The 25,312-nt window shown below is 46.4% G+C and overlaps 1 protein-coding gene across 1 annotated transcript in view; it reads right to left on the bottom strand.

Moving 5' to 3' along the window:
* STX1A (syntaxin 1A) overlaps window positions 1-25,312 on the bottom strand; it is a 443,582-nt gene that overhangs the window by 230,252 nt on the left and 188,018 nt on the right. Inside the window, exon 4 of the mRNA XM_086954690.1 lies at window positions 916-989. Within this exon, the coding sequence (XP_086810816.1) occupies window positions 916-989 (74 nt within the window). The remainder of the gene's footprint in view (window positions 1-915; window positions 990-25,312) is intronic.

Here is a 25,312-nt window from a genome sequence, read left to right as displayed (position 1 = left end):
GTCCCACGATATTTCTCCGCCGATATTCCTACTCTGCACCATACTCAATGCAACATCAATACACTCCACATAATACCACTAAGTACCACATATAACACTTTTTATTACAACTTTTCTACATAAAACACATCAGTCACAATACTCTACAACATAGCCAAAACTTCAAAATAAACACATTAGGTCCCTAAAGCTATGCCAAGGCTTGTTTTACCTGTCAGTGACTTCCGGCCAACACGCCTTTCCATTATCGCATGCCGTACTGACCACCACTGTTTTATTTCACTGAAGCTAATCCTGTCATGGTAGAAATCCACCATTGATCTATGGTTTTACTTCTATATGTTCCTATGGCCGAGCCTGCAGAGGCGATGCCTGCACTGCAACAGGCATTTGAGGATCAGTCGACAATGTCTAAATGACCTCCTTAATCTGAAAGAACAAAATGCAACCATACTCGGCAAAGATCACTATAAGCAAAATGGTTCGAGCGCACGTGAGCTGTTGGAATATCAATGTACCCTTTGGAAGCATCAGGGAGGTGTTCCCCAACAGTGGGTGAGCAATTGAATGAGTTATGGCCGCCATTTTGCAACAAGAAAAGCAAGCAATTCCCATCTGCATCCTAAAAGGAGCCACATGCATACCTAAATTGACGAATGCATCAAAGAAAGTATCTACTGAAATGTACTGAAATCCAGTGAAAATCACATCTTTGGTAATGGGGCAGTGCTCTAAATTGAAATATTATTTAATAGGTGATAACGAACTGGAAAAGGAGCAGATTCACGTGGATTGTTCTCAACACCAAGGAGGTGTGTTACACGTTACTGTAGAGGAGCACTGAATCACTTCTATCACTGCCTGCAGAGAGGCAACTGGCCTAGGGATAGTGTCTGGAATACAGCAAACTCTCACCTGGGTTTTTCGTATTCTCAAGTCCGCAGATGATCTGTTCAGTGCTTCTTCCTGCTCAATACTCTGCTCAATACCTGTGTGTGTCAAATAATAAGAATAATGAAGACACAGGTAACAGAAACGAGCAAACATATGAATAACAGGTTGTACGACGCTATGAACAAAAATTACAATATTTGCACAATGTACAGCAGCTTTGTGAATCAAGCACCTGGATCTCCTTGAATGGGCAAAAAGAGAAGGGGAACTACCAAATAGTCAGCAAACACATTAATCTCTGTTGGTTGCACACATTGCAACAGATCTCCCCAAATCTAGGGAAGTCCATATAGAGTATGGCATACTGGATACCGAGGGACATGACGTGAGAAGGAAAAACACACACATAGTCTAATTTCTTCAAATGAATGAAAATCTTACTAACCAGGAACGGGATATTTATGCTGGCCTGAACTCCATGTGCCAGTTAGACTCGATAACAAGTTTTAGAAGACTCTATGGGCCATATGTATCATTCCTAATTGCGATCACAAACTCCGAAAATCGGAGAATTTCAGAGTTTGGGATGGCAATTAGGCTTAATGGTATGTATGAAAGCAAATCTGCCTTGCAAAATAAGAAATCACAAAATTTGCGATTCCTTAAATGCAATGTAAGAAGCACAGAAAAAGTGCAATTTGACCGTAAGGAATCGCAAATTACCAACAACTGGTGGTAACTTGCGATTTCTTAGAAAAATGCACTTTTTTGCATTTTTTAAAGTGCCATGTGGCGCACATACATGCCCTTAGGGCATGTATGTGTGAAACATGTGCACACATGCACATTTCAGGGGTGCAAGAGGGTGTCCTTTTGACACCCTGGCACCCTTGAAATTGTATTCTCAATTTGCAATTCTCTAATTGAGAATCGCAAATTGAGAATGTCTTCCCATTCATTCTTTCCTACGTTAGTCCAGTGTAGGCCCAGCGATTCCCTAGGCCAAAGACCTATTCATTGTTCGTGACGTGGTACTTGTACCACTTTCTTAATATATGGTTTGAGGGGCCACCCGGCCTATCCATAATTGTGCAGCTTATTGTATGTTATACCGTGTTCTTTGATTAACGCTTGTGCTCCTGTGCTCATAAAGAGTTAAGGGGATTATTCTAGAAATAAATACATATATTTTATAATATATAACTTGTGTGGTGTCCTTTAATTTGGTATTACAAGGGATTGCATATGGTAAAACAGCTGGCTTCACATGCCCTCTTGAGTTTAGAATAAGACTGCTTTGTCCATGCTACCCCTAGGATAGCTGTTCTATAAGGTTGATTTTACAACCATCCCCATAAAGGTTGTTTGGACTGGTGCAAGGTGCTGACTAGAATAGTGACCACCATATACAAGGCCAACTTCTAACAGCATGCATTCACTACGCATGCGAGCACGGCGCAATGACATTAACATTGCATGCCACTACAACAATCCTGCGATGTAAAAGTGGCAAAAGTGGCAACAACAGCTTGCTCCATTGCAGCACAGGACTTGAAAACGTCGCAACAGCACCAGCTGCCCGAGGACTTGAAACGGAATGAACTGAAGCACTAGTACCAGCTTTGTAGAATGCATGGATGGGTGCTGGGTGGGTGGGTGGATGGATGGATGAATGTATGATGGCGGACCGTATGGTGGATGGATGCATGGATGGGTGGGGGGATGAATGGATGGATGATGGCGGACCGTATGGTGGGTGGATGCATGGATGGGTGGGGGGGATGAATGGATGGATGAAAGGATGGATGGGTGGGGGGATGAATGGATGGATGAATGAATGGATGGATGGATGAATGAATGCTCAGCCTTGCAGATGGGGATGGGGGAGGGGAGCAGGCATATGGGGTGTGAGCGTGCGCCCATGGCCATACAACATGCATTGTGAGAAATACCCTTGACATATGAAAAAAATAAGCCACATACAAAAACACACGTTCTGTTTTTGAAACCATTTCCAATATTTATTTAACACTTAGTGTATTTTCCCCTTTCCCCTAAATCCTTAATGTTTTTCGGGTGGTGCTAACACTAAGTCAAAGGTTTCTTCAATTCTCGTAAGTTTCTGTTTTATATTTGAAACATAAGCCTGTCCTCCCAATTTGCAAATGTCTTTAGTGTTTGGCCTTTCTTTGTCTCATTGACCTGCAACTATATTTGCACTTTATTCAGAAGGCCGCTGTCATCACACTCGCTAAGCCTGATGTGATTACATTATGCACTTTATTCTCCAGCCCGTAGTCTTAGTGTTACATCTTGGCTAGGACTAGTGGGCACCTGATGCGTCTGGCTGCACAACACATCAAGTAAGGAAACTGCTTTATTTTTTATAACAGGCAGCTTACGATCCCATATCAAATCTTCCTGGCCTTATGCATTTTAGAGGGTGTCTTCCTCCTTTCTCAGAGGCCGTCTTAAGCAAAAGGTCGATTCGTGCGTGACCACAAGTTCCCTGTGTGCTTTTAAACATGTATCCTTATACAAGTTTCCCTTTCCATAGGAGGAGAAAGTATGGGGAAGGAATAAAGGTTCTGTTACCCCAGATCTCTTTGTTGGGATTGCTGTGCTCCCCATTGTGCTGATGGTAGGTTAAGGGGTGTCATCCGTTTCTCAAAGGGTCTGCCTTTCCTGAAACAGGACACCAGGGATTCAAGCTCAGAAAGTGAAGTCTGGGGTAGCAAATCCTGTCTGATATCATGGAAAGTAGCTTTGGATTGAGTCGAAAGCCTCCTGTGACGTTGAAGTGGCAGATGAAGTAGGTCTGGGTACTATCACTGCCTTTCCTAGTCTAGTGCTATGAGAATCATCTTCATTTTGCACTGCCTCATTGTGGCATGTAGCCAGCAGAACAAACGCACAAATAGGAAAAACCCAGATTATTCCCACAGATAGGCAGCAACACCACAATGGTCCGGGGAGATTGGCCCCAATAACGCACACATGGTTGGTGGGGTGTGATCATTCTCAAAACATCCTGATGATATTAGGAACACTCAGCCAATCAGTACACAGCACATGCAGTGATCACGCGTTCCTCAAGCTGGATTTCTGAGAATACTACCCACTGGCCCTCATTGTGTCCAGGCAAGGTCAAGCCACACCTGCATTTGTTATAAGGTGGGAGCAATTTATGACTCCATGACTAGGCCCATATTCCTATTCCTAAAAGGATCTCTGAATTGTTTTAAGATGCTCCAAGAAATGTGTATAATGGCACTCAGTTCGACTGTAATTCGAGACAGTCCTCAGACCCCGACTCTGTAACTGTTATCAGGCTGAAGAGTTTGATTAAACCAACTGCATCTGTTTTACCAAACGCCACATCTTTTGCTTTTTCAAGCAAAATTCACATTTGAGCAACATTCTGGCGATCTGGTCAGGAGAGATTAGTGCTTCGAATCTGACTACAGCTGAAGGAAAGGACCCCGCCTGGGCAGATTCACATCTGCATAGCAAGGAAGGTGAGCCGATGCCACAATTGACTGAAAGTTATGAAAGTCAGGAGGTCCATCCTGAAGCTGCCGTCATTAGGTAACAGACTACATCTGATCCTTAGTCCCAGTATTTGGGGTATGGCAAACTAGGAATCTGACAGAAATCCGACATATTGTATATTTTATGAGTCTGAACTGAGTAGTCGAAATACAGCCTTGAGGCGTTCCTGCAGAAGTCACCTTTTTCTGATAGTCTGTATGCTAGGAAAGGTTAAGGTGGTTAGTCGCTTGGAACACTGGGCATGACACACTCAGTACGCTGTCACCTGGGTGTGATTCAGGGGCAAGGCATCACCGCTTGGACCTCTGGACATGACACAAAAGGTACGCATGGGCCCTACGTGTGATATAAGGTCAGCACCTCAAACTTATTTTTTTGTCTACAAGGGTCTTCTCAGTGCTACTGGTTTCTTAACATTGTTGGTATCTGAAAGAAGTGGGAGGTGCTATTTGCTTGGACCGCTGGGCATGACACAGATGGTAAGCATGACCCCTGGGTTTCATATAGGGTGTAATTTTGACATTAGGGACAATTTGGACCTTGGAGATTAGGTGTAGCTTGTGCTTGGCCATGAAGGGCTGGTGGTTGTCAAGTGTTTCCTCTTTTCTACAGAAATTATAATTATTTTTGTCCCAGAGCGGATATTGACAGACTATCGGACTCAATTAGGCCTGTGTGCCGTGCAGAGCCTCTCTTCGTCATCGGGTATGTGCTAGGAAAGGACCTAAGGTATTTTTTTTTTACAAAGTCATCAATTTTTTCTCTGTCAGTTTTTTCTCACTTGATCTTCATTTTGGTTTTTCATTTATGCATTATTTTTTTTCTAAATCTTTTTATTAACATACATCAGCTTATTAGTTTCAGTACAGAGGAAGCAATAAAATCTGGCATCATGGAGACAATAGGTGAAATCTTTCATTACAATATATCACATGGAAAGTCTAAGGGGAAGGGGGGGGTCATCATAATTGACAATTCAAGGCGGTTGGCATATATCACCTCGGTAGGAATTCCACAAACCCCATATGCGGGTCCACTTTCTAGGACAACCTTGAGCCACATGCACTGTCTTTTCTCTATGCATGGACCAGTCAAGGTCTTTCTCCTAGGCCTCCACTGTGGGAGGATGCAATGCTCCCCATAGCTGTGCGATGTTTCTCTTAGCGAGCACTAGCCCCAGGGTGACCCATTGTGTCAGGGGAACATTCAAATCTGTTGGCTCCCATATATTCAATAGGCATCTACAAGCTTCAGGATCGAGATGTGTGGATAGCACTGTGTTGATGGTGTTGTGTATCTTACGCCAGTAGGGTTGGATAATGTCACACTCCCAAATAATGTGCATAAAAGTACACACGTGGCCTCATCCTCGTCTACAATCCCCCCGTCAGCTCTTCCCATCTGCACCAGCTGGGGTCCTGTCATGTGTACCCTGTGGAGGATTTTGAGTTGTACCAATCTAAGTCCCGCTGGGATAGCCACGACTCTTGGCGAGGATACTGCCTCTTGCCATTCTTTGTCATCCATCTCAATACCATTCCCCGACCATTTTTCCCGGAATGAGTGAAGAGGGTCTGGCATATTATCAATTTTTTATATATGAAGGAGATAGTTTTATCAGGAAGGTCCCCATCCAGTACCCTATCTTCCAGCGGGGATGACTCGGGAAGGGTGGTACATCGCGGCAGAAGGGAGCGCAAAGCGTGTCGGATCTGTGTGTAGCGAAAATATTCTGTGTCAGCTAGATCAAATTGTTGTTGCATGGTGGTGAACGGTCTAACATCTGACTTCTCCCAGAGGTCCTTGATGCATGAGATTCCAATAAGGTTCCACTTGTCAAACCCTTTGAACTTCCATAGGCTACCCTGCTGTTCTGAATCCCATAGTGGAGTCACTAGTGTCGGTTGGCGATCCCAGCCCAGGCATGTAGTGGCTGTATGTATGTATGCCAAACATGTACCGAATGTTTGGTGGGTCCTGTTCATTTAGAGTGTTGAGGTTTGGAATAAAGAGCTCTATTGTAGTTCTCCCCAGAAAGAAGCCACCATTCCATGGTAGAGCCTGGGTCGCCCAGTCGGGCATACATGCCATGGATGATGGCAGCTAGATGGGCTGCCCAATAATATTTTTTAATATCTGGGAGGCTGCACAAACCAGTTCAAGGTGAGCTTAGTTATGGCTTCCCGTCCCACAGCAGGTCCTGTTGAAGGCCCTCTACCTCTTTGAAATAAGACAACAGGCGTACAAAAACAGAGGCAAGGACATCATTTTAAAAAGAGCCTCCTTACCCAGTAGGGAAAGGGGGAGAGACTTCCACTTATTTATATATTTCCCAGCCTGGCCAGGGGTGGGAGTAGGTTCCAAGCGTACCGGAGTGATGGGTCTAAGGAGCGAAAATCCCGAGATACTTGAAGCCCTCTGTATTTATTTGTATAGGGCAACCCTTCGGTGGGCCAGAACAAACAGCAGGGACTAACTCCAATTAATAGAATATCTGGAAAATCTGCCGAAGATGGCCAGGATGTCTAAGACCACTATCAGGGACTATCTCAGGAAGGTCAAATAAAGTAGGATGTCATTCGCATAGGGTGAGATGCTCTCTTTCCACTCCTGGGACCAACGCAGTCTATGTACCCATGCCGCCAGTGACTCCAACGCTAAGGCGAACAAGAGGGGGGACAGCGGACACCCCTGTTGTGTCCCCCGATCAAGTTTGAAAGTGGCCGATTTCTTGTTATTGACCACCACTTGCGCCAAAGGTCTAGCGTATAGGTGCTACACTCATTGAATATATTTTGTGCCAAACCCGCCCAGAGATATGGCCATTCGATGGTGTCGAAGGCCATGGTATCATCAAGGGAGACTATTATAGCTGGTTCTTGGATGGTGGATGCTCTGCCCAGTACCCCATGGACTCTATGCAAATTAAGAGCTGTATTACGATGTGGAATAAAACCGGAATGGTCCGGATAGGCTAGATTCCCAATCACAGTGACCAGGCGGTTGGCCAGAAGCTTAGCCAGAATCTTGGGCTCAGCATTCAAAAGAAAAATCGGTCTATATGAAGCACAGTTAGTTTTGGGTTTGCCTTCCTTGTGAATAGTGACTATGGTATCAGTCCTCTGATCACCAGGAAGTATCCCTTTGTCTCTGGATTCTTCAAACATGGACCAGAGATGTGGGGCCAGTTTGTCCGGCCAAAGTTTATATAGTTTGATATGGAGACCATTGGGACCGGAGGCCTTCCCAGAATTTAAGGATATGATAGCTTTCACTATCTCGTCATTCAATATTGCGCTCTCTAGAAAGTCGCAGTCCTCTATCGAGAGCTTGGGCAGTGCAATGTCCGCTAACAGTTCACGGGAGTCTTCTACAGAATAGGGAGTAACGGCAGAGTAGACAGTGCTAAAGTGGTCAGCAAACATGTCCACAATGTCTTGCGGATCTGTAAAAGGGTTGTCTCCCTCATCATGGAGTTCTGGCACCAGCCTGCTCGCCCATTCTTTTTTGTCAATCCCCGCTAATAATTTCCATGCCTTATCCCCTAGGTTGTAAATCCTTCCTGATTGATGCATTCTTGATTTTGCGGTGCTGGTAAATTATTGCAACTGCATTTTTGACAGGGACTCGATGTGCTTAAAAAGGCACTACTATTTCTCACAATCGTTACTCCATATCTCCAGGAACTGGAGCAAGATCACCGCCGACCAGCTCGCCACCTCCCTCAGCCAGAACCCACCCGTCAGAACAACGGACCTTAACACAGCAGCCTGCAACCTCACGCAGTGGCTGACCACAAGTGCTGACGACCTCGCCCCACTGAAGGACCCACTCACCAGACCCAGAAGCAAGAAGGCTCCCTGGTTCACAGGCGAACTCAAGGACTCCAAGAAGGCCTGCGCACCCTCGAGAAGACCTGGCTCCTCAACAAGACCACCGACAACATGACCGCCCTCAAACTCGCCACCCGCAGACATCACCAGCTGATCCGCACCACAAAGAAGAAATCTCTGAAGGAACGACTGGACAAGAACGCCCATGACAGCAAGGAGCTCTTCAACATCGTCAAGGAATTCTCCAACCCCAGCACCGGCAACAACGACATCACCCCCTCACAGGACCTCTGCGACTCCCTCGCCTCGTACTTCCACCGCAAGATCTCCGACATCTACAACAGTTTCAGCGCTCAACCCCCGCACCCACCGGTCGAACCTACGCACCCAGCCGCCATCCTCCAGACATGGACCGAGGTGACCCCCGAAGACACGACAAGCATGATGAACACCATCCACTCCGGATCGCCGACCGACCCGTGCCCCCACCACATCTTCAACAAAGCAGCCCCCACCATCGCACCCCATCTCCGAGACATCATCAACACCTCCTTCAACACAGCAACCTTCCCTGAGAGCTGGAAGCACGCCGAGCTCAGCGCACTACTGAAGAAACCAACAGCGGACCCGACCGACCTCAAGAACTTCCGCCCCATCTCGCTCCTTCCCTTCCTGGCCAAAGTCATCGAAAAGGTCGTCACCAAGCAACTGGCCGCCTTCCTCGAGACGAACGGATCCCTCGACCCATCGCAGTCCGGATTCAGAGCCAATCACAGCACCGAGACCGCCCTCATCGCAGCCACGGACGACATCCGAGCCCTGCTCGACAACGGTGAAACAGCGGCACTCATCCTCCTAGACCTCTCCACTGCATTCGATACTGTTTGCCACCGCACCCTAGTCCAACGACTCAACGACACCGGCATCCAGGGGATGGCCCTGGACTGGATCACCTCATTCCTCTCCGGAAGAACACAAAGAGTACGCCTCCCGCCGTTCCGCTTGGAGGCCACCGAAGTCATCTGCGGCGTCCCGCAAGGATCTTCGCTCAGCCCCACTCTCTTCAACATCTACATGAAACCACTAGCTGCCATCGCCCGCAACCACAACCTGAACATCATTTCCTACGCCGATGACACCCAGCTGATCCTCTCCCTCACCAAAGACCCCGACACCGCCAAAGCGAACCTTCACGAAGGGATGAAAGATGTCGCCGAATGGATGAACAGCAGCTGCCTAAAGTTGAACACGGACAAGACAGAAGTCCTCATCCTGGGAACATCCCCCTCCGCATGGGACGACTCCTGGTGGCCCCCAGCCCTAGGCACCGCACCCAATCCAACAGACCACACACGCAACTTGGGCATCATCCTGGACTCCTCCCTATCGATGACCAGACAAGTCAACGCCGTCTCCTCATCTTGCTTCCACACACTCTGCATGCTCCACAAGATCTTCCAATGGATTCCCACCGAGACAAGGAAGACGGTCACCCAGGCCCTCATCACCAGCAGACTGGACTATGGAAACACCCTCTATGCCGGAACAACAGCCAAGCTTCAGAAGAGACTCCAGCGCATCCAGAATGCCTCCGCCCGACTCATCCTGGACGTCCCCCGACGCAGCCACATCTCGAGCCACCTGAGAGACCTACACTGGCTCCCTGTCAACAAGAGGATCACGTTCAGACTCCTAACCCACGCACACAAATCCCTCCACGACCTGGGCCCTAGATACCTCAACGACCACCTGACCTTCTACACGCCCACCCGCCAGCTGCGATCGGCGAACCTCGCCCTCGCCGTCGTGCCTCGCATCCAGAGAGCCACCGCCGGAGGAAGATCCTTCTCCTACCTAGCGGCTAAGACATGGAACTCCCTGCCCGTCCACCTGCGACTGACCCAGGACCACCTCGCCTTCAGGAAACAGCTCAAGACCTGGCTGTTCGAGCAGTAGCAGACCCCCCTCCCCACGCGCCTTGAGACCCTTCCGGGTGAGTAGTGCGCGATATAAATGCCATGATTGATTGATTGATTAAATAGAGTCTGCTATTTTGCTGCTAGATTCACATGTTTGAACTAACAGTTGCAAATTTCAGATTGTGACCCTTCATATGCATTGTTATTTGTGTTTGTGCAATCTTTTTTCAGATGCATCTGTACATAACGTTGAGCTTTTAATGAAGTAGCAACAACTAGTAATCCCTGTGTATTTATTTCCCCACAACCAGAGTAGAATTCAAGATTACTTAATCCCGAGACACCAGGGGGTATCAGTACCCTAAAAAAGGTTCCCATCTTATCATGGAGTTGCCACTAACGCTCGTGCAAACTAGGTTCCCCACAGAGGTTAAAGAAACGTAACAAGTATTGCCAAAAATGGCACGCACAGACTCAGGCACACGCATCCCTCTGTCCAGAGGGGGATCCTGCCACCCTAACATAATCAAACAGAAGACGACACACATTCAGGCCAAATACGTAAGGCAAAAGAAGGCAAGAAGAGAGGCACTGTTAAACTGTGGGTTATCTTCGAGATGGCCCAGCTCAATAATCATATCCCATAACCAGCAAATAAGGCGTCCACACCTCCCCTGTTGTATGAAGGAATGGAGGTGCTCGTCCCAATGCCTGCCATCTCCACATTAGGTTACCAATCCACTGGTCGAGGGAGCTGGAGTGCCCCCTACTGAACAACAAACTGCTAGATCCAGCATGGCTAGCAGGCTGAGGCAATCCCAGCATCACCCCAGTCCAGTGCTAGAGATCCCCAAAGGTGTACTCCCTTGTCCATTGCATTCAGCCCGTCGAACCCCAGTGACTGGGGGAACATGCACTACCACCCGTCCAAGTGAATACAGACGGGAGACCGATAGAATCATAGCGGGTCTGGACAACAATACGACTACTCAGAGTGAGGAGGGCTCCGGTCCCCTGGAATCCGACAGCGAGGGTGAGGCTACAGGGTGGGCCCAGCAGACCAAGGGGAAAAATAGGGATTAAATGCCAGATGCAGACGAAACATCCAAAATCACACACCTTCTACAGTCCACCCCAGGCCTATCAGAGGAAGAACCTTTGGTCACAGTGCTTGTGAACAATAGACCTTACAATTTCCTGATAGACAAAGGGTCGGCTAGCCTAATGGAAGTGACAGCTCCCATATCAAAAAGCAATGCAAGCATACAAGGATTCTCGGGTACGATGACAAGGAACCCCTTTACAGAACCCCTCAAACACAGACCAGCGAAAAACTCCTGCATTGCATATACACAGGCAAGGACAGGCCAAGCCAATCAGACCCCTTTCGTTGAGGCAGTCCTGGAATATACAAACTATGCGAGTTAGTAGAGCAGTGGGCATGTCGCGCACACCACCTCTTAGTTAAAGCAGCCAAAATAATGAGAACCTTGATAACCAGCAGGATATGCTAGGAGGAAGAGAGTTGGGACCATGACACACACACAACTAATAGGTCCCCCAAGACTAGATGGTAAGCAGAGCCACGGTGCATTGGGGCAATGGTAGTAACAGCCACCGCACACATACCTCAGTGTTCACCAAGCTCCACCCCTACCACCAGCATGGCACCTCCTCTTGTAAGGAAGTGGCACAGACGAGGTTGCCTGGCACTATGTGGTGCGTTTTCCATGCTTGAAGCCCCCTTTCTGCTGCTGAATATGGTACCCAAGCGCATAATCATCATAGGTCATTCAGCATGTAGAGCACATAGAAACCACCCCAAGGAACTTTCCAGCCGACCACATGGGGAGGGACCCTGAGCAGTGGGTGGGCAGGCAACCACGCGTACCCTCCACACAGCAGCCCACTGGAAAAGATCAGAAGCAGGAGCAAACCCAGAGAGACACTGCCAAGTTGGTCCAACACAAATTGAAGAAGCCCGCCCTCGAGGGGGCCACTTTGGGCGCAAGCATGCAAATGGCACCAGTTTTGAAGGGGGGTCCACCACAGAAACCTAGAGAATTTCAACCCTGTTATAACAACAGAGGTTAGCAGCAGCCGGACCTCCGGGGTCAGGGTGGTTAGACGCAGCCAGCCCTTCAGAGAAGTTTCTATTGCTACAGAATGGTCCGCATGGTCGACCGATGCCACCTCAAAGCATATCACTAACAGATCGATAAATATGGGCTAGTCCCCGCAAAATCCCCATCCTCAAAACCAAGCCCCAGGTTAACCAAGTGCACCTTTCATTCAGCCACAGGGAAATCAATCAACCACTGCACCCCCGCAATAGGGATCAGGTGGTTAGTCAAATACATGGCAACAGCAGCAACAGACAGGGAACCCAACACAACAAGGATCACAACCACAGCAGAGAGGGGTAACTTGCTGGGGAAATAATGCCCCAACGCAAATACAATACCCAATTCCGGAATAAGATATCAACATGTATTTAAAAAATATAGACTAGTGTTCACACAAACATCTCAGCAAATACAACTGCATCACACAGAATGAGTTGGCATTGCAAATCTCTGTGGTGCATGCCACACCACTCTTTTCCCCCACTTCTTAAATTGGAGACTGCTTACATCCATGCCGAATGTTTGGGAGCCTATTAACAAGTTACTCATCTTCGGTAACGCCTTATCTGATAGAGACTATCTAGCTGCAGATTCCTTACCTTTGAATATTCCCTAGGAGTCTGACTGGAAGCTGAGCAGTACCTGTGCCAGTAGGAGGCGTCACGCAGCTCTGTGTCAGCCATACTAAAGGTCAAGTGCAGTGCCTATATAGGTGCCACCCCAGTGTGCGGACATCAGTTTCTTACTGCAACTTTCCACACTAGAGCACGGAGCCACAAAGAAAGCAGATGCACTAATGTACAGTGTTAAAGGCCTCAGAAGTGTGACACTACAATTAAATTAGTTCACAGAGTGGGGAGGATGGGAGTGATGGAAAGGAATCTGCAGCTAGATAAGAGTCCATACCAGATAAGGCATTACCGAAGGTAAGTTACTTGTTCATCAGATAAGACTTCTATCAACAGATTCCTTACCTTAGAAATACTTACCGGAGGTGGGTTTGCAAGCAGATTAGACCAAAACATCCAGCAGAACCAAACCGGCAAAATGCCCATCACGACAGACCTGGCTGTCCAGAGAGTAATGCTTGGTGAATGTGTGCAAGGATGCCTACGCTGCTGCCTGACAGATATCTAGGACAGGGACTCCGCAGGATAACGCAGTGGTCGCAGCCTTGGCTCTGGCAAAATAAGCACGCAAGCCCTCAGGGTTTCTTTTTGGCCAGTGCCCAGCATCTCTTTATAAAGACTACCATCCATCATGAGATGGCCTGTTTCTACACAGCCCTACCATTCTTCGCACCGACATACCCAACGAACAGTTGATCATTAATCCAGAATTCTCTAGTGCAATCAGGGTAGAATGACAGCACTCTTTTTGGGTACATTCGGCCGGGTCTCTTCTCTTCTTTGGAATAGTGAGGTGGTGCAAAGAAGGTAGGATAGGTGATAGTTTGGCCTACATGAAAAGGTGTCACAACCTTCAAGTGGAAGGAGGCACATGTTCCTAGATACATTTTGTCTAGTAGAATGTTGTGTAGGGAGGGTGTACCGAGGGGGCTTGCAGTTTGCTGACCCCCTGGCCGAAGGGATGGCCACCAGAAAAGCTGTTTTTAAGGTTAGTAGGTGGAGTGGGCAGTTGTGCAATGGCTCAAAGGTTGCGCACTTGGGAAAAGTTAAGACCAGATTAAGGTCTCATTGGGGCATGATAAATGACCTTGGAAGGAACAGGTGTTGAAGTCCCTTGAGAAAATGGGTCACACTAGATGACTTAAACAAAGAAGGTTGTACTGGCAACCGTAAGAAGGCCAAAAATGCTAACATTTAACAGTGCCCAGAGCAGAGTCCTGTTGGGCCATTGCAAGAACAAACAGTAGAACATGGGCTAGAGGTGCAGAAAGAGCGTTGATGTTCTTGGATGCACACAGGGGCACAAACTTGTCCCAACGGCAGGACTAGCCCGTCTTAGTGGCGGGACGTCTTTTTGCCAGAATAACGTTACAGACTTTGGTAGGAAGATCGAAGGCTGTCAAATGTCGCAGTTCAATCTCCACCCATGAAGGCATAGAGTGTATACGTTCAGGTGCAGAACCCTCCCCTGCTTCTGCAACAGAAGCTCCTCCGGAAGGGGCAGCCTGATCAAGGGGACCGATGTTCATGCTCAGGAGTTTAGGATACCAGACTCTTATCCAGAGCCACTAGAAATGACTTGGGCCTGCTCGTCCCTGATCTTCTTGCGAACAAAGAGCTGCTCTGTATCAATCCAGGGACCTTCTGTGCGACTAGCATCTTGTATGTCGCTAGATCATCTGAATTTGGGCAGTGAGGAGCTGCAGAGAACGTTTCCTCATCAACCTTCAGTTGCGTAGAACAGCAGCCCTCACAGGTCTTGGAGTCGTGGTCCTGCTCCAAGCACAATAAACAAACCAAATGTGGATCTGTCAGACATCTGCCAGTGACAGGCATCACATGGCTTGAAACCTTTAGGCTTTTAGGGAACAGTTCTAACACATCAGGAAAATTAATTCTCAGAAATATCTGACAAACGTTGACAAAAGATCAGTCAAAAATTGACTACGGGTAGCTCTCTCTGGATTTGCACTGACTGGCGCAGAAAGAAAACAAATGATGTCAGCACACTGGGGTGGTGCTTATATAGCCACCGTGCAGGTCGCATCTGGTGCGGATGATGCAAATGCAGAGCTGAACATTGCCACCTACCGGCGAGCAGGTGTACTGCGCGAACAATTGCTAGATCCAGTCTGAAGCCATGGGAATATTCTAAGGCAGGGGATCTGTGACCTCATTAAGATGTTGTTTTCTTGGCAGACTGGCAACTGAACTTTGTGTGCCGTTCTGGTTATCGATCCCACTCCCCAGGGCCCACAGAAAATTGCTGGGTGGAGGCCTATCGAACAATAGTGACTAGGGTGTGATCCAGAAAATGGAGTGCTGACAGGTAGTGAACACTGCCCCTACTTCAGAGTCATCTCAGGACAGCAATATCACCCTGGCTCCCCTGTTTCCCCTGTTTCCCCTGTTTCAATGGTCGCCACAAGATAGCAACGAGAGAAGAACACCATGGTCACCCGCAGCCATCCGACAATCATCTTGCATATTCCGATCTGCTGGGGAGAGACTGCGGAAGAAGTAAGCACCACGAAGGTAAGGTCAGGACAATCCCAAATTCGAAATCGCACATAACAATTTATGGTCCCCAGCACTAGACACCATATGGTGCCCAAAAAACAAAAAAAGAAACAGAAACCCAAAGGAGCAAAAAACGAAAAAAATAGCCTGACATGATGCACCACAAACAGTAGCACCAAGCCAGCAACCCGAGCCACAGTGAAAGCACTTATCCCTTCAGTAAGTCAGACCCAAACCACAAGGACACACTAACTTAGCAAAGATGGACTCCATACAAGTCATACTCATGTACGACCCGGTAGAGAAACATCCTCCTGCACCTAGAAGGGGAACACTGCAAACTCTCCCATAACAGAGGATGCTGGGTCATTATTCCCCCCAGATACCCATGTGATAGCCTGGGATGTCATTCGCCGACATCCTCGCTCTAGATCACTCATTAGAGCTGTCAGCTGAGTGAGCAGTACAAATGAAAATCCATTAATGATTGTTTTTGCGCAGAAAGGTACCCCTTCCTACATAGAAACAATCATCCCTGCAGTGAGGGACCCTTGCAAAATGAGGCAAGGGTGCCTCTGATGGCGCATGGCAGCCTATTGTGCAACTGTGAAGGGGAAAGCATAGGGATGCGTTTTAGTGTGGCTCAGGGGTTAGAGGCGGCAGACCCGGAAGCTGAGATCGGCCCTGGACCAGGGTTCAATTCCCCGCCTCGTGGGTCTTGGGCTAAAAAATTCCACGGACTCGATAAATCTCGCTCCGGTGCCTTCTCGACTCACGGGTTCACACGCTGCGACTCTGGGCAATAGCTTGCTTAATCTCCACAACGGCCCCTCGCGGCGGGATGCCTGGCTTTCACCTTGTGGATACCCTGCCGGGGTTATCTCACATGGGAATACCAGGACGGGTTCCCTAAGCAAGCGCCGGGAAACCCACTGCGGGTAGCTGTGCGCTATATAAGCTCAAATACATTTACATTTACAGTGTTGTTAATACGACTCTTCCCTGCGCAGCTCTGCCCAGCTTAAATGGATTGCGGGCCGTGCTTCGTCATATTCTTATAGACGAGGCCCTCTGCTTTCATCTCCTGGTATGTGTCTCTGGTTGAACAAGATTTATGAGAGTCTCTTGAGAACACATGTAAGTGAGGACATGATGCCTTGTAGCTCAACTGGCCACAACTGCTTACTTGGACAGTGCTACATCAGCACACACTGGTGCCTCTTCACTTGTGGACAGACAAACTTGTGTGCTATCCTGGTTACACTGAATCACAACACTTTAAATTCTCCTTCGGACACACTGATCTGTGTCTCATCAGGACAAAACGTCAAAGTCAGCACATCCTTGCTTACCTCCCCTTCCATACAAACTAACATGTGTCCTCTTCTGGACACGCTGATTTTTGTTCCACCAGACCTTGTCAAAGTTAGCTAGCTTGACACACAACATTATATTTCAAAGCAGCATAGTTTTTGGCGCCTGTTATGTCTCTTCTGTGCCGCTGATCATCTATTTATAAAAAAAAAGGAATGCCTCTGACACCATCGATACGGTTTTTCTTATACCACAGCGATCTTCTTACTTGACCCTGAGTTATATTTATTTATGTTTTCATACTTCAAACATTATTTTCAAAAAGGAAGTTCCTACCACGTGACACATTAAAACGTACTCCTCTGAGTTTTTTGTACAGCAATAACTCTTGGCACAGTAAATAACAAAAACAAGTGACATAGAAAATATTTACATGACATACATTGACATAGTGACCAAAAATGAAACATTCAAAAGGGGTGAGCTTTTAAACTTAAAGAAGTCCTACTTATTTACATACAGTCATGGGACTATGTTTTCTTTTGTCCTCAATGTGCTAAAATACAACAAGCCCTAAAGAGGTCAGAAGGTTATTTCGCAAACTCTAAGCATGCGCTACAAACATTCTGCTTAAATGCGCCTAATTAATGTGGTGCAAACAAAAACATTTTTTTGGTTGCTCTGAGCCTCTCTCGGATGTGAGCCAACGCGTTTCGACCTTCAGTGTGTGGGACCAAAAGGAATGTTTCTTTTGAAGGTCTTCATCAGAGCGGGGGTATATTCATGTAGGACATGCGGTGCCGTGTGAGACTTGCCTAGTAGATTGATGCGTAGCTTCTCCGTTCCTCTAGTGTGGCGACTTCTGGGGCTTTCTTGGGCCGATTCTTCCGAAGCCTTCGCTTGTTTCAAATCTTGTCTTCCGATCGAATTCTCCTGTGTAGTTCGTCTCATCTTGCCACTAAGAGCTGCTCAACTGTTTGGCACATGCTTGCCTCACCAGGACATTAACACTTGCTGCATTAGCCCCAACAGCTCATTAGAGTTCCTCATCTCCTGGACTCCCTATTGCAGTCCATGAAAACATGTAATTAAGCTGAAGTTTTAAGTCACTTGTGTCCCTCCTTCATGGAACACTCTCTTTGTCCATCTGTTCTCACCTTTAGTACACTACAAACACACATTTCTTCTGCAGCACACCATGGGGGTGACATCACACACATAATATTTTCTCTTAAAGACACCCCCATTTTCCCTTATAGACTCAGTTCTCCAGCCTCTCTGGACACCAGTGGGCATCATGAAGTTAAATAATTGTCAAAAGTCCTAAACGTTGGGTGTTAAAGGAGATTTATAGTGCTCATATAGAAATACACTTATATATCTTGTTTTTGACGCAATACAAATGGCTGCTTGCAATAACAATGGGAGAAGAGAACTCCCCACTTCTCACTGCATAATCCGAAGATTAAGCACACTTAATAGTCACAATAATCGCAGCACACCGCTTATCACAACAGTAATGTTTGTGCTAGAAAAGCATTAAACAATCCAATAGGCTCTTGAAGATTTCTTGCTTCTTTTTTAATTATTTTTCAACTCCAATCCCTTGCCAACGCGTTTCGCCGTGGTTAAACATAACCCACCGGCTTCCTCAGGGCTCGACTTTATGTCATTCTTTAGTACCTCCTGGGTGGAAATGACTTCCTATCCAGTGTCTTTATTTCATTGAGGGTTCATAAAAAATGTAAAGTGCATCCGTAATCCTTCTGCGTTTTCAAAGCAGGGCATGCAGTACAAAACTTTATCTTGGTGCCACAAATTCCGATCCCAGGCTACACTCGTCCAATCTCAATCTCGCCGATCTATATCCAAAACTCTGTAACCTGCCGCCGTCTGCTATACACACATGTTCCCCTTCCACGTTGTGTTCCACCCGAGTGCAGGCGAGTGACTATTAAATAATTGTCAGTCCTCAGAAATACTTTTCCTCTTTATACATCTCCTTTGTAGGTATTGCTGCAATGCTTTATATGCCAGTACAGGACTGTATGGTGAAGCTGTTCTTTGGACATTTATTCATTCCTAGAGAGCTTCCTGTTGCCTGCCTGGCCACCATAAACTGGATATCGCAGTCCTGCTGTGAATCTCTTTCAGCCTGAAGATCCCTCTGTCTCCTAGCAGCTTTCTTCACCAGTAATAGAGTCAGATGTTCAGCAGATTCTCTCTTGGCTGCAGAAGTGGCATCTCTTGCTGGGCTGCCAGATGGCATGGCACGGGTGTGGTATGATATCAATTTTTTATCTGTTCCCTTTCTTTCTTACTCCTCGTTTCTCTTCCACATTATCCTCCACCTGGGATAACACCTGGTGGCCCGCGGCCCTCGGGAGCCCGCCCACCCCACAGACCACGCACGAAACCTCAGCATCAACCTCGACTCCTCCCTCTCCATGAACCGCCAGATCAATGCCATCGCCTCCACCATTTTCAACAGCCTACGCATCCTCCACAAGATTTTAAAATGGTCCCCCCCTGACTGCAGAAGAACCGTCACCCGCACACTCATAACCAGCAGACTTGACTACGGCAACGCCATTTACTCAGGTATTAACAGAACCCTTCAACACAAACTCCAAACCATCCAGAACGCTGCAGCCAGACTCATGCTCGGAACACAGCGTCACAAAAACATGACCCATCACCTACGAGACCTCCACTGGCTCCCCGTCAAGAAGAGGGTCACTTTCAAACTCCTCACCCATGCCTACAAATCACTCAACAATGTTGGACCCAAATACCTCAACAAGAGATTATCCTTCCACACACCCAAGAGGAACCTCTGATCCGCTGACCTCGCCCTGGCAGAGGTCCCCGGCATCCGCAGAAAGAGAACAGGCGGGGAGAGCCTTCTCCCACATTGCAGTCAAGACCTGGAACGAGCTCCATTTGAACATTAGGTGCTCCCTGGCCTTGCATACATTCAGGAAGGACCTCAAGACCTGGCTCTTCGACTGATCCGGAGGAGTGGCACCCCCCAATCCCCTCCCAGCGCCTTGAGACCCTTACAGGTGAGTAGCACCCTCTATAAACCCCTGATTGATTGATTTGATTGATTGATCCTTATTGCTAATATTAAGAAGATTGATATTCTATGTGTCACTGATGTATGCAAGTTATTTTGTTCTTCAAGTTCAGTTACAGGACTAACATGAAAAACGCACCAAATCTCTGCTCTAGCATAACACTGCTCCAAAAGCTTGTGGTCTCATCAGCTCAGCCTGTCACAGAGACAATTCAAATGTCTCCAACAGAATCCTCTCACACACAGAACACTGTTAGCCCAAGATTCCTTGCACACCGCAGTATGAAAGAAGGTCACGATACAACTACATAGTGCAACTACATAACGCCCAAGACACAATTACCCACGGCTGCTACAAAAACTCAGCTCCAAGGCCCGGTCCTTTCCAAAGACCCAAAACAGCAACATTGAGACTGAATGGGAGGGTCCTGCACTGGTATTGTGGTTTAACACTCTGTAAAATGGAGATTCTCCATGTGATCCTGCCAGCTGGGTTTATGGATTCCTGGAAGTAGGCATTCAGAAGGTTCACTAACTGAATCCATTCTTTGTCTAAGACAGCTGCAAATCACATTGTAAATCTGCATGAGAAGAAAATGGTTTAGACGGTGGAGCTCTGCCGGCGTTTCCTGAAATGGTACTAGTGAGGGTAATATCTTGATCCCTTTCTTGGGGCACCATTCTTCCTAAGAGGAGGAGACTCTTCATCTCCTGCAGAAGTTCTTGGGGTGTGAGCTTGGAAACAGATGGGCTGCATGGAAGCAGATGCAGAAACTCTTCAGCAAATGAGTACTTTGTCACTGAAACATCAATGATTATCTGAAGTTAGCGGTAGTAGTTGAGAGAAAGCCTTTTGCCAACTATGGTCGGGTGCTGGTCTCCAGGGAAGACATTAATACATCTTGCTCTCTGCTGATTTTGAAGAGGAGGACTTCTCCTTCCCCCTTCGACTGCTGGTTCCATGAGAAGGCTCTAGCCATGGCCGCCATTGCTTTGGAGTGAAAAAAACTCAAAACTGGAAGATCTTCACAGACTGGAAGAGGGAAAGAAGTCTTGGTGGTTGTGGATGACACTCAATGATTTGGCCAAGTTTTACTTCTTGCAGTGCTTGAGGACCTCGTCCATTGGGGAATCGTACATATTCTTACCATCCACAGGAATGTTGACAACTCTCTCTTGGGCCTCCGGCTTAAGATATGCAGACTCCGAATTAAGCTATGATTCCTGGTAGATGTACAGGCATGCGTTCCTGGTCCTCGTGGCAGTGTTAGGTGAGGGCGTGGTTTCCCATATGGAGGATGATGCTCTTCACTCAGCCCCAACACAACCGAGTTCTCCAGCTGAACTGGTGGAATCTTCTGCACACATATATTCCACATTACACCATTAATATGGCGAACGCTGACAAATGATGCAAGACTACACACAACACAGTACATAGTGCTCCTCACTTTACAACAAGAACCAGTAAAACATTCACAACAAACCAATACTTACAAAAACGAACCATGGTAAGTAGTATGCATCCTCACACGGCCTGCCCACAAATCATGCATATCACACTGTTGAGAAATAAAGCCAACTTCATGGAATTAGGATAACAGAATTTCCGACATAAACACCCCAACATGAGAGATCAGCTCAAGAACTCCTGCAGATCCCCTGTTAGATAGAAAAGGAAACGGCATCCTAAAGTGTGCTGTGGCGAATTCAGAATGATTAATAACGATAAACGCCAAATCACAACACAAAAGTATCAAAAAAGAACAACCATACTCAAACCACGATCAGAAAACCAGGAAGGCAGCATGCAACCACACAAACCTGCCAATGACTCGAACAGACCTTGCCAAATAGCCTCACCAATAGTATGAAGCAAGCAACTATATAGCGTGCACAGAAAAATATGCATAATCAAACATAACGTAACGCAGAAGCCCACAGACACAACAAATAAGCAAAATACGAACTTAAGAGCATGCCCATGGCTTGCGCATGCCTGCCTCATCTCAACACAAGATCTAATAGTGAACATGTGCTGTGCAGCAAAAATGAAGATCCAACCAACTAGGATAACAAGATGACAATCAAGTAAAATTATAAGGAATGCAACACATAGTTAAGCCAACCTTTTAATATTGTTCTCGTCGAGGGACACATAACCAAAACATTTAAATGGAAAGAATGAACATACAGCCATGCTCATGTACTACACCATTCATACTATATACACCTTTCAGACTACAAATATGCCTATACTCCATCAAGGAAACAATTTAACTATGCATTTCAGTAAACAGCAACCACTCCAAAGACAGACAACAGAGCTGAAGTGCAACTCGTAACTCCCATTAGACGTCTAAAAAACAACTCCATAAAGATCAAAACACATAGAACAGTGGGAATACACTCTTGCAGCAGTCCACATATAATTAAGACTGCACGCAAACAGGCGCTTTACATTCACCAAATAACATACTCTAACACTATCAACTGCAACTCGACATGTTTGCATTGAATGCTGAAACACATTACAGCAACTGTTGTGATCTGCATAGTCATACCAACCCACAATATATCCAATTATAGGGCAATAGGCTGGAGCACAATAGCAAACCAAAAGGCTTTACAAAGGAAAATGAAAACTTAACAGCGAACTAGCACACCCATTCACAGATGTAGCCTTTGCTGGTAATGATGGCACTAGCATTAGCTTGTCTCAGGGAAAGAACACTCGTACGTTTTCGTGGCATCTTTTTACAGATACTCGGTCTCCTCGTGCATGTGGGAGGATAATGGTTTGCCCTTCAGAGAAGTCACTGTTTTTTTAAATATTTCGTTATTGCAGTTTGATGATATACTTCACATGTTTAAACAGTTATATCTCACGGACCACCCTGAACAATAGGCAGTACAATCCCCGGTCAGAAGCTATTGATCCATCAGAGAAGTCACTGTTGCTAAAACAGAGCAGGGTGTAGTGTAGTTCCTATTTTCCCAATAGGCTCTGCGCATTGGAATAACAAACAGCAGTGTAAACGTAGGACTGAGGTCATCTAGGTCTCTACTGACTATGTTAAACTTAATTTAGGTTTGCGCCAGCTAGCTCAGAGGTCACTAGAAACTTTCTTGAATGAATAGGGAGGGACAACCTCCCCTGGCTCAGACAAGAAGGGATTCAGTTTCCGACAACCGCATAAACATGACAACTTTGCTCCCTCAGAATAAGAGTGTATCTCTAGAGTCGTGTGAAAACAATAGACAGCTATTTCACTCAGTCAGCAGTGCATACTTAGTTTCACCAGAGTGCAGAGAAATAGAGAGATGGGCGTTTTCAATAAAAAGGTGTTATTTATTGAGCAGTCTTCCTTCTCATGCAAGAGAAGTGAATTGCCACAATTGCAATACTTAAAGTAAAGTGTATACAGTAAAAGTAGTATTATGAAATAATACTGTAAAAGCATTGATATGGTTTCTTAACCATATGATACTTAAAAAGGATAAAATATATACTTACATAAATATATTGACTAACGTACTCAACTGGTGCTTCTAACTAAGCCTACCCCGGTGTACCTGACCTAAGCCTAATACGTGGGAAGGGATGAGTAAGTAGCAGTTTAAGTTAAGTTGGTTAAGATAATTTTGCCAAGAATCTGTATCAAGAATTCTCTTAAGGGTTTAGTCAGCTCCGTACCTTGGTAATAGAATGTGGGAGGTCTGGTATCTCTTTTCCTCAGGACTCGATATTCCAGCAACCCGCAAGGGTAGGCTGGAAACACCGGAGCTGGATTTTCTCGGCTGGAGAAAAAGACAGCGTCTCTCTCAGTGCGTCAAACAGGAGGGGCGGCTTCCGTGGGCACTCGCATCAGCTGGGCTCTCGGACAAGTAGATGGCCGCTCTGTTCTAAACCACTGTGTGTTTGCTTAAGGCAACCGTTGGTATTTTATACCTGGAAGGTGCTGGGTTTGACGTAAGGTTGGACATAAGACGTCACTAAGAACTAACAGTTCTTTCTGGACTTCAGGATTTCTTGTTCAAATCAAAACAAAAGCAGGGTGGTTTTTCCCGGGCTGCTGGAGGCTTGGTTTGTTTAAAGAACGTGTTGTGCTTTCTAGGAGTCGATGGAAGTAGCCATGCTGTGCTTTGGATTGCATGGGCTATTACTGAATATGAATCTGATTCTTATGCCTTCATCAGGATATTATTAATAATAACCTCACAAGGGCATAAATCGAGAATATAGAATTAGGGTCCTAGATATGAATACGACAAGGGGGCACTTCAAAGTACAGGCTGTCTTTGGGGGACAGGTACTTGCTGTCCAAAGGACTGTGGCATTTCAGGCTCAGAAAACGGATTTCTGAACTCTCCTGAGTCTGCTGAAAGATGTGTGGCTCCATCATCCATGGCCAGTTCAGACTATGATAGAGGAGTAGTTGCAATAACAAGTGCAAACAGTAGATGCCTTCATGCTCTTTTGGGGCACCTGAGCATCACCTGTGATGGGTGGACCGGTGTCTGGGGTTAGACCTGATGTCTCTTAACTGTACCTGAGTCGAGGGGAGCTTTACCAGGGATGGTAGGAGTGGCAGACGCTGCACAATGACTGAGGATAAGGGTCTGGGGCAAATTTACTAGTCTTATGTTTCTCACTCATTGGACCAGGAAGGAGTCTAATCTGAAAGCTGAGCATGCAACCTCTTTGAGCCCTTCAAAGGGACAAAGATATCAACATCCAGCCATATGTTGTTGATATAGCAATAGGTATTGGCAGTAGGGCCCGGCACTAGGAATTTGCGATGTTTGAGAGAAACAGGATCCAATTCAAAGCGTTCAGCAAAAGAAAAAGGCACAGGCAAGGGGTGAGAATACATACAGCCATTGAGATGTGACATCTGGCACTTACATGCTTGCCATGTATCTGTATGCAAAGCTCTGAAAAAATGTGTTAACAGCAGCAGAAGCAGTTACAGGTAGAGCCAACAGAAAGCAGGGTCATCCCACAAGTTGAGAATGCAAAAGAACCAGAAAAAGCAATGATCCCGTTTACAAAAGGAATTCAATGCAGGTTCAAAACGCTACAAATCTCATGATTACAATTCTTTTGAAGTCCAGGCCAAACAAACTCTATTCTTCAATCTCTCAATTACAGCGAATGGTAGGTTTTAGAAATAGTCTCCATAAATGCAGTAAGCTTCATTTAGCAACAAGCTAGAATTGTTGTAACAATTCTATGTCAAGGCTTTGACATACTAGCTTGCCCCAATCAATCTAAGCCTGGCTAATGTTTCTGCATTCATAACAAATGCTGCAGCATATGCTTCTGAAGATCACCAATTCAACAATATCAACTCCCACTCAGTGACCTACCCACGATGGCCATAGACATCACAAAGACAAGAGCTCTCCATTGCTCTTACATCTGTGTCCTACAGCATTTAAA

The sequence above is a fragment of the Lissotriton vulgaris genome, chromosome 2_1, assembly GCF_964263255.1.
Source record: "Lissotriton vulgaris chromosome 2_1, aLisVul1.2, whole genome shotgun sequence".
NCBI classification, from domain to species: Eukaryota; Metazoa; Chordata; class Amphibia; order Caudata; family Salamandridae; genus Lissotriton; species Lissotriton vulgaris.
Note: the sequence above shows the minus strand (reverse complement) of the source record. Positions and strands in the feature narration are given on the sequence as shown.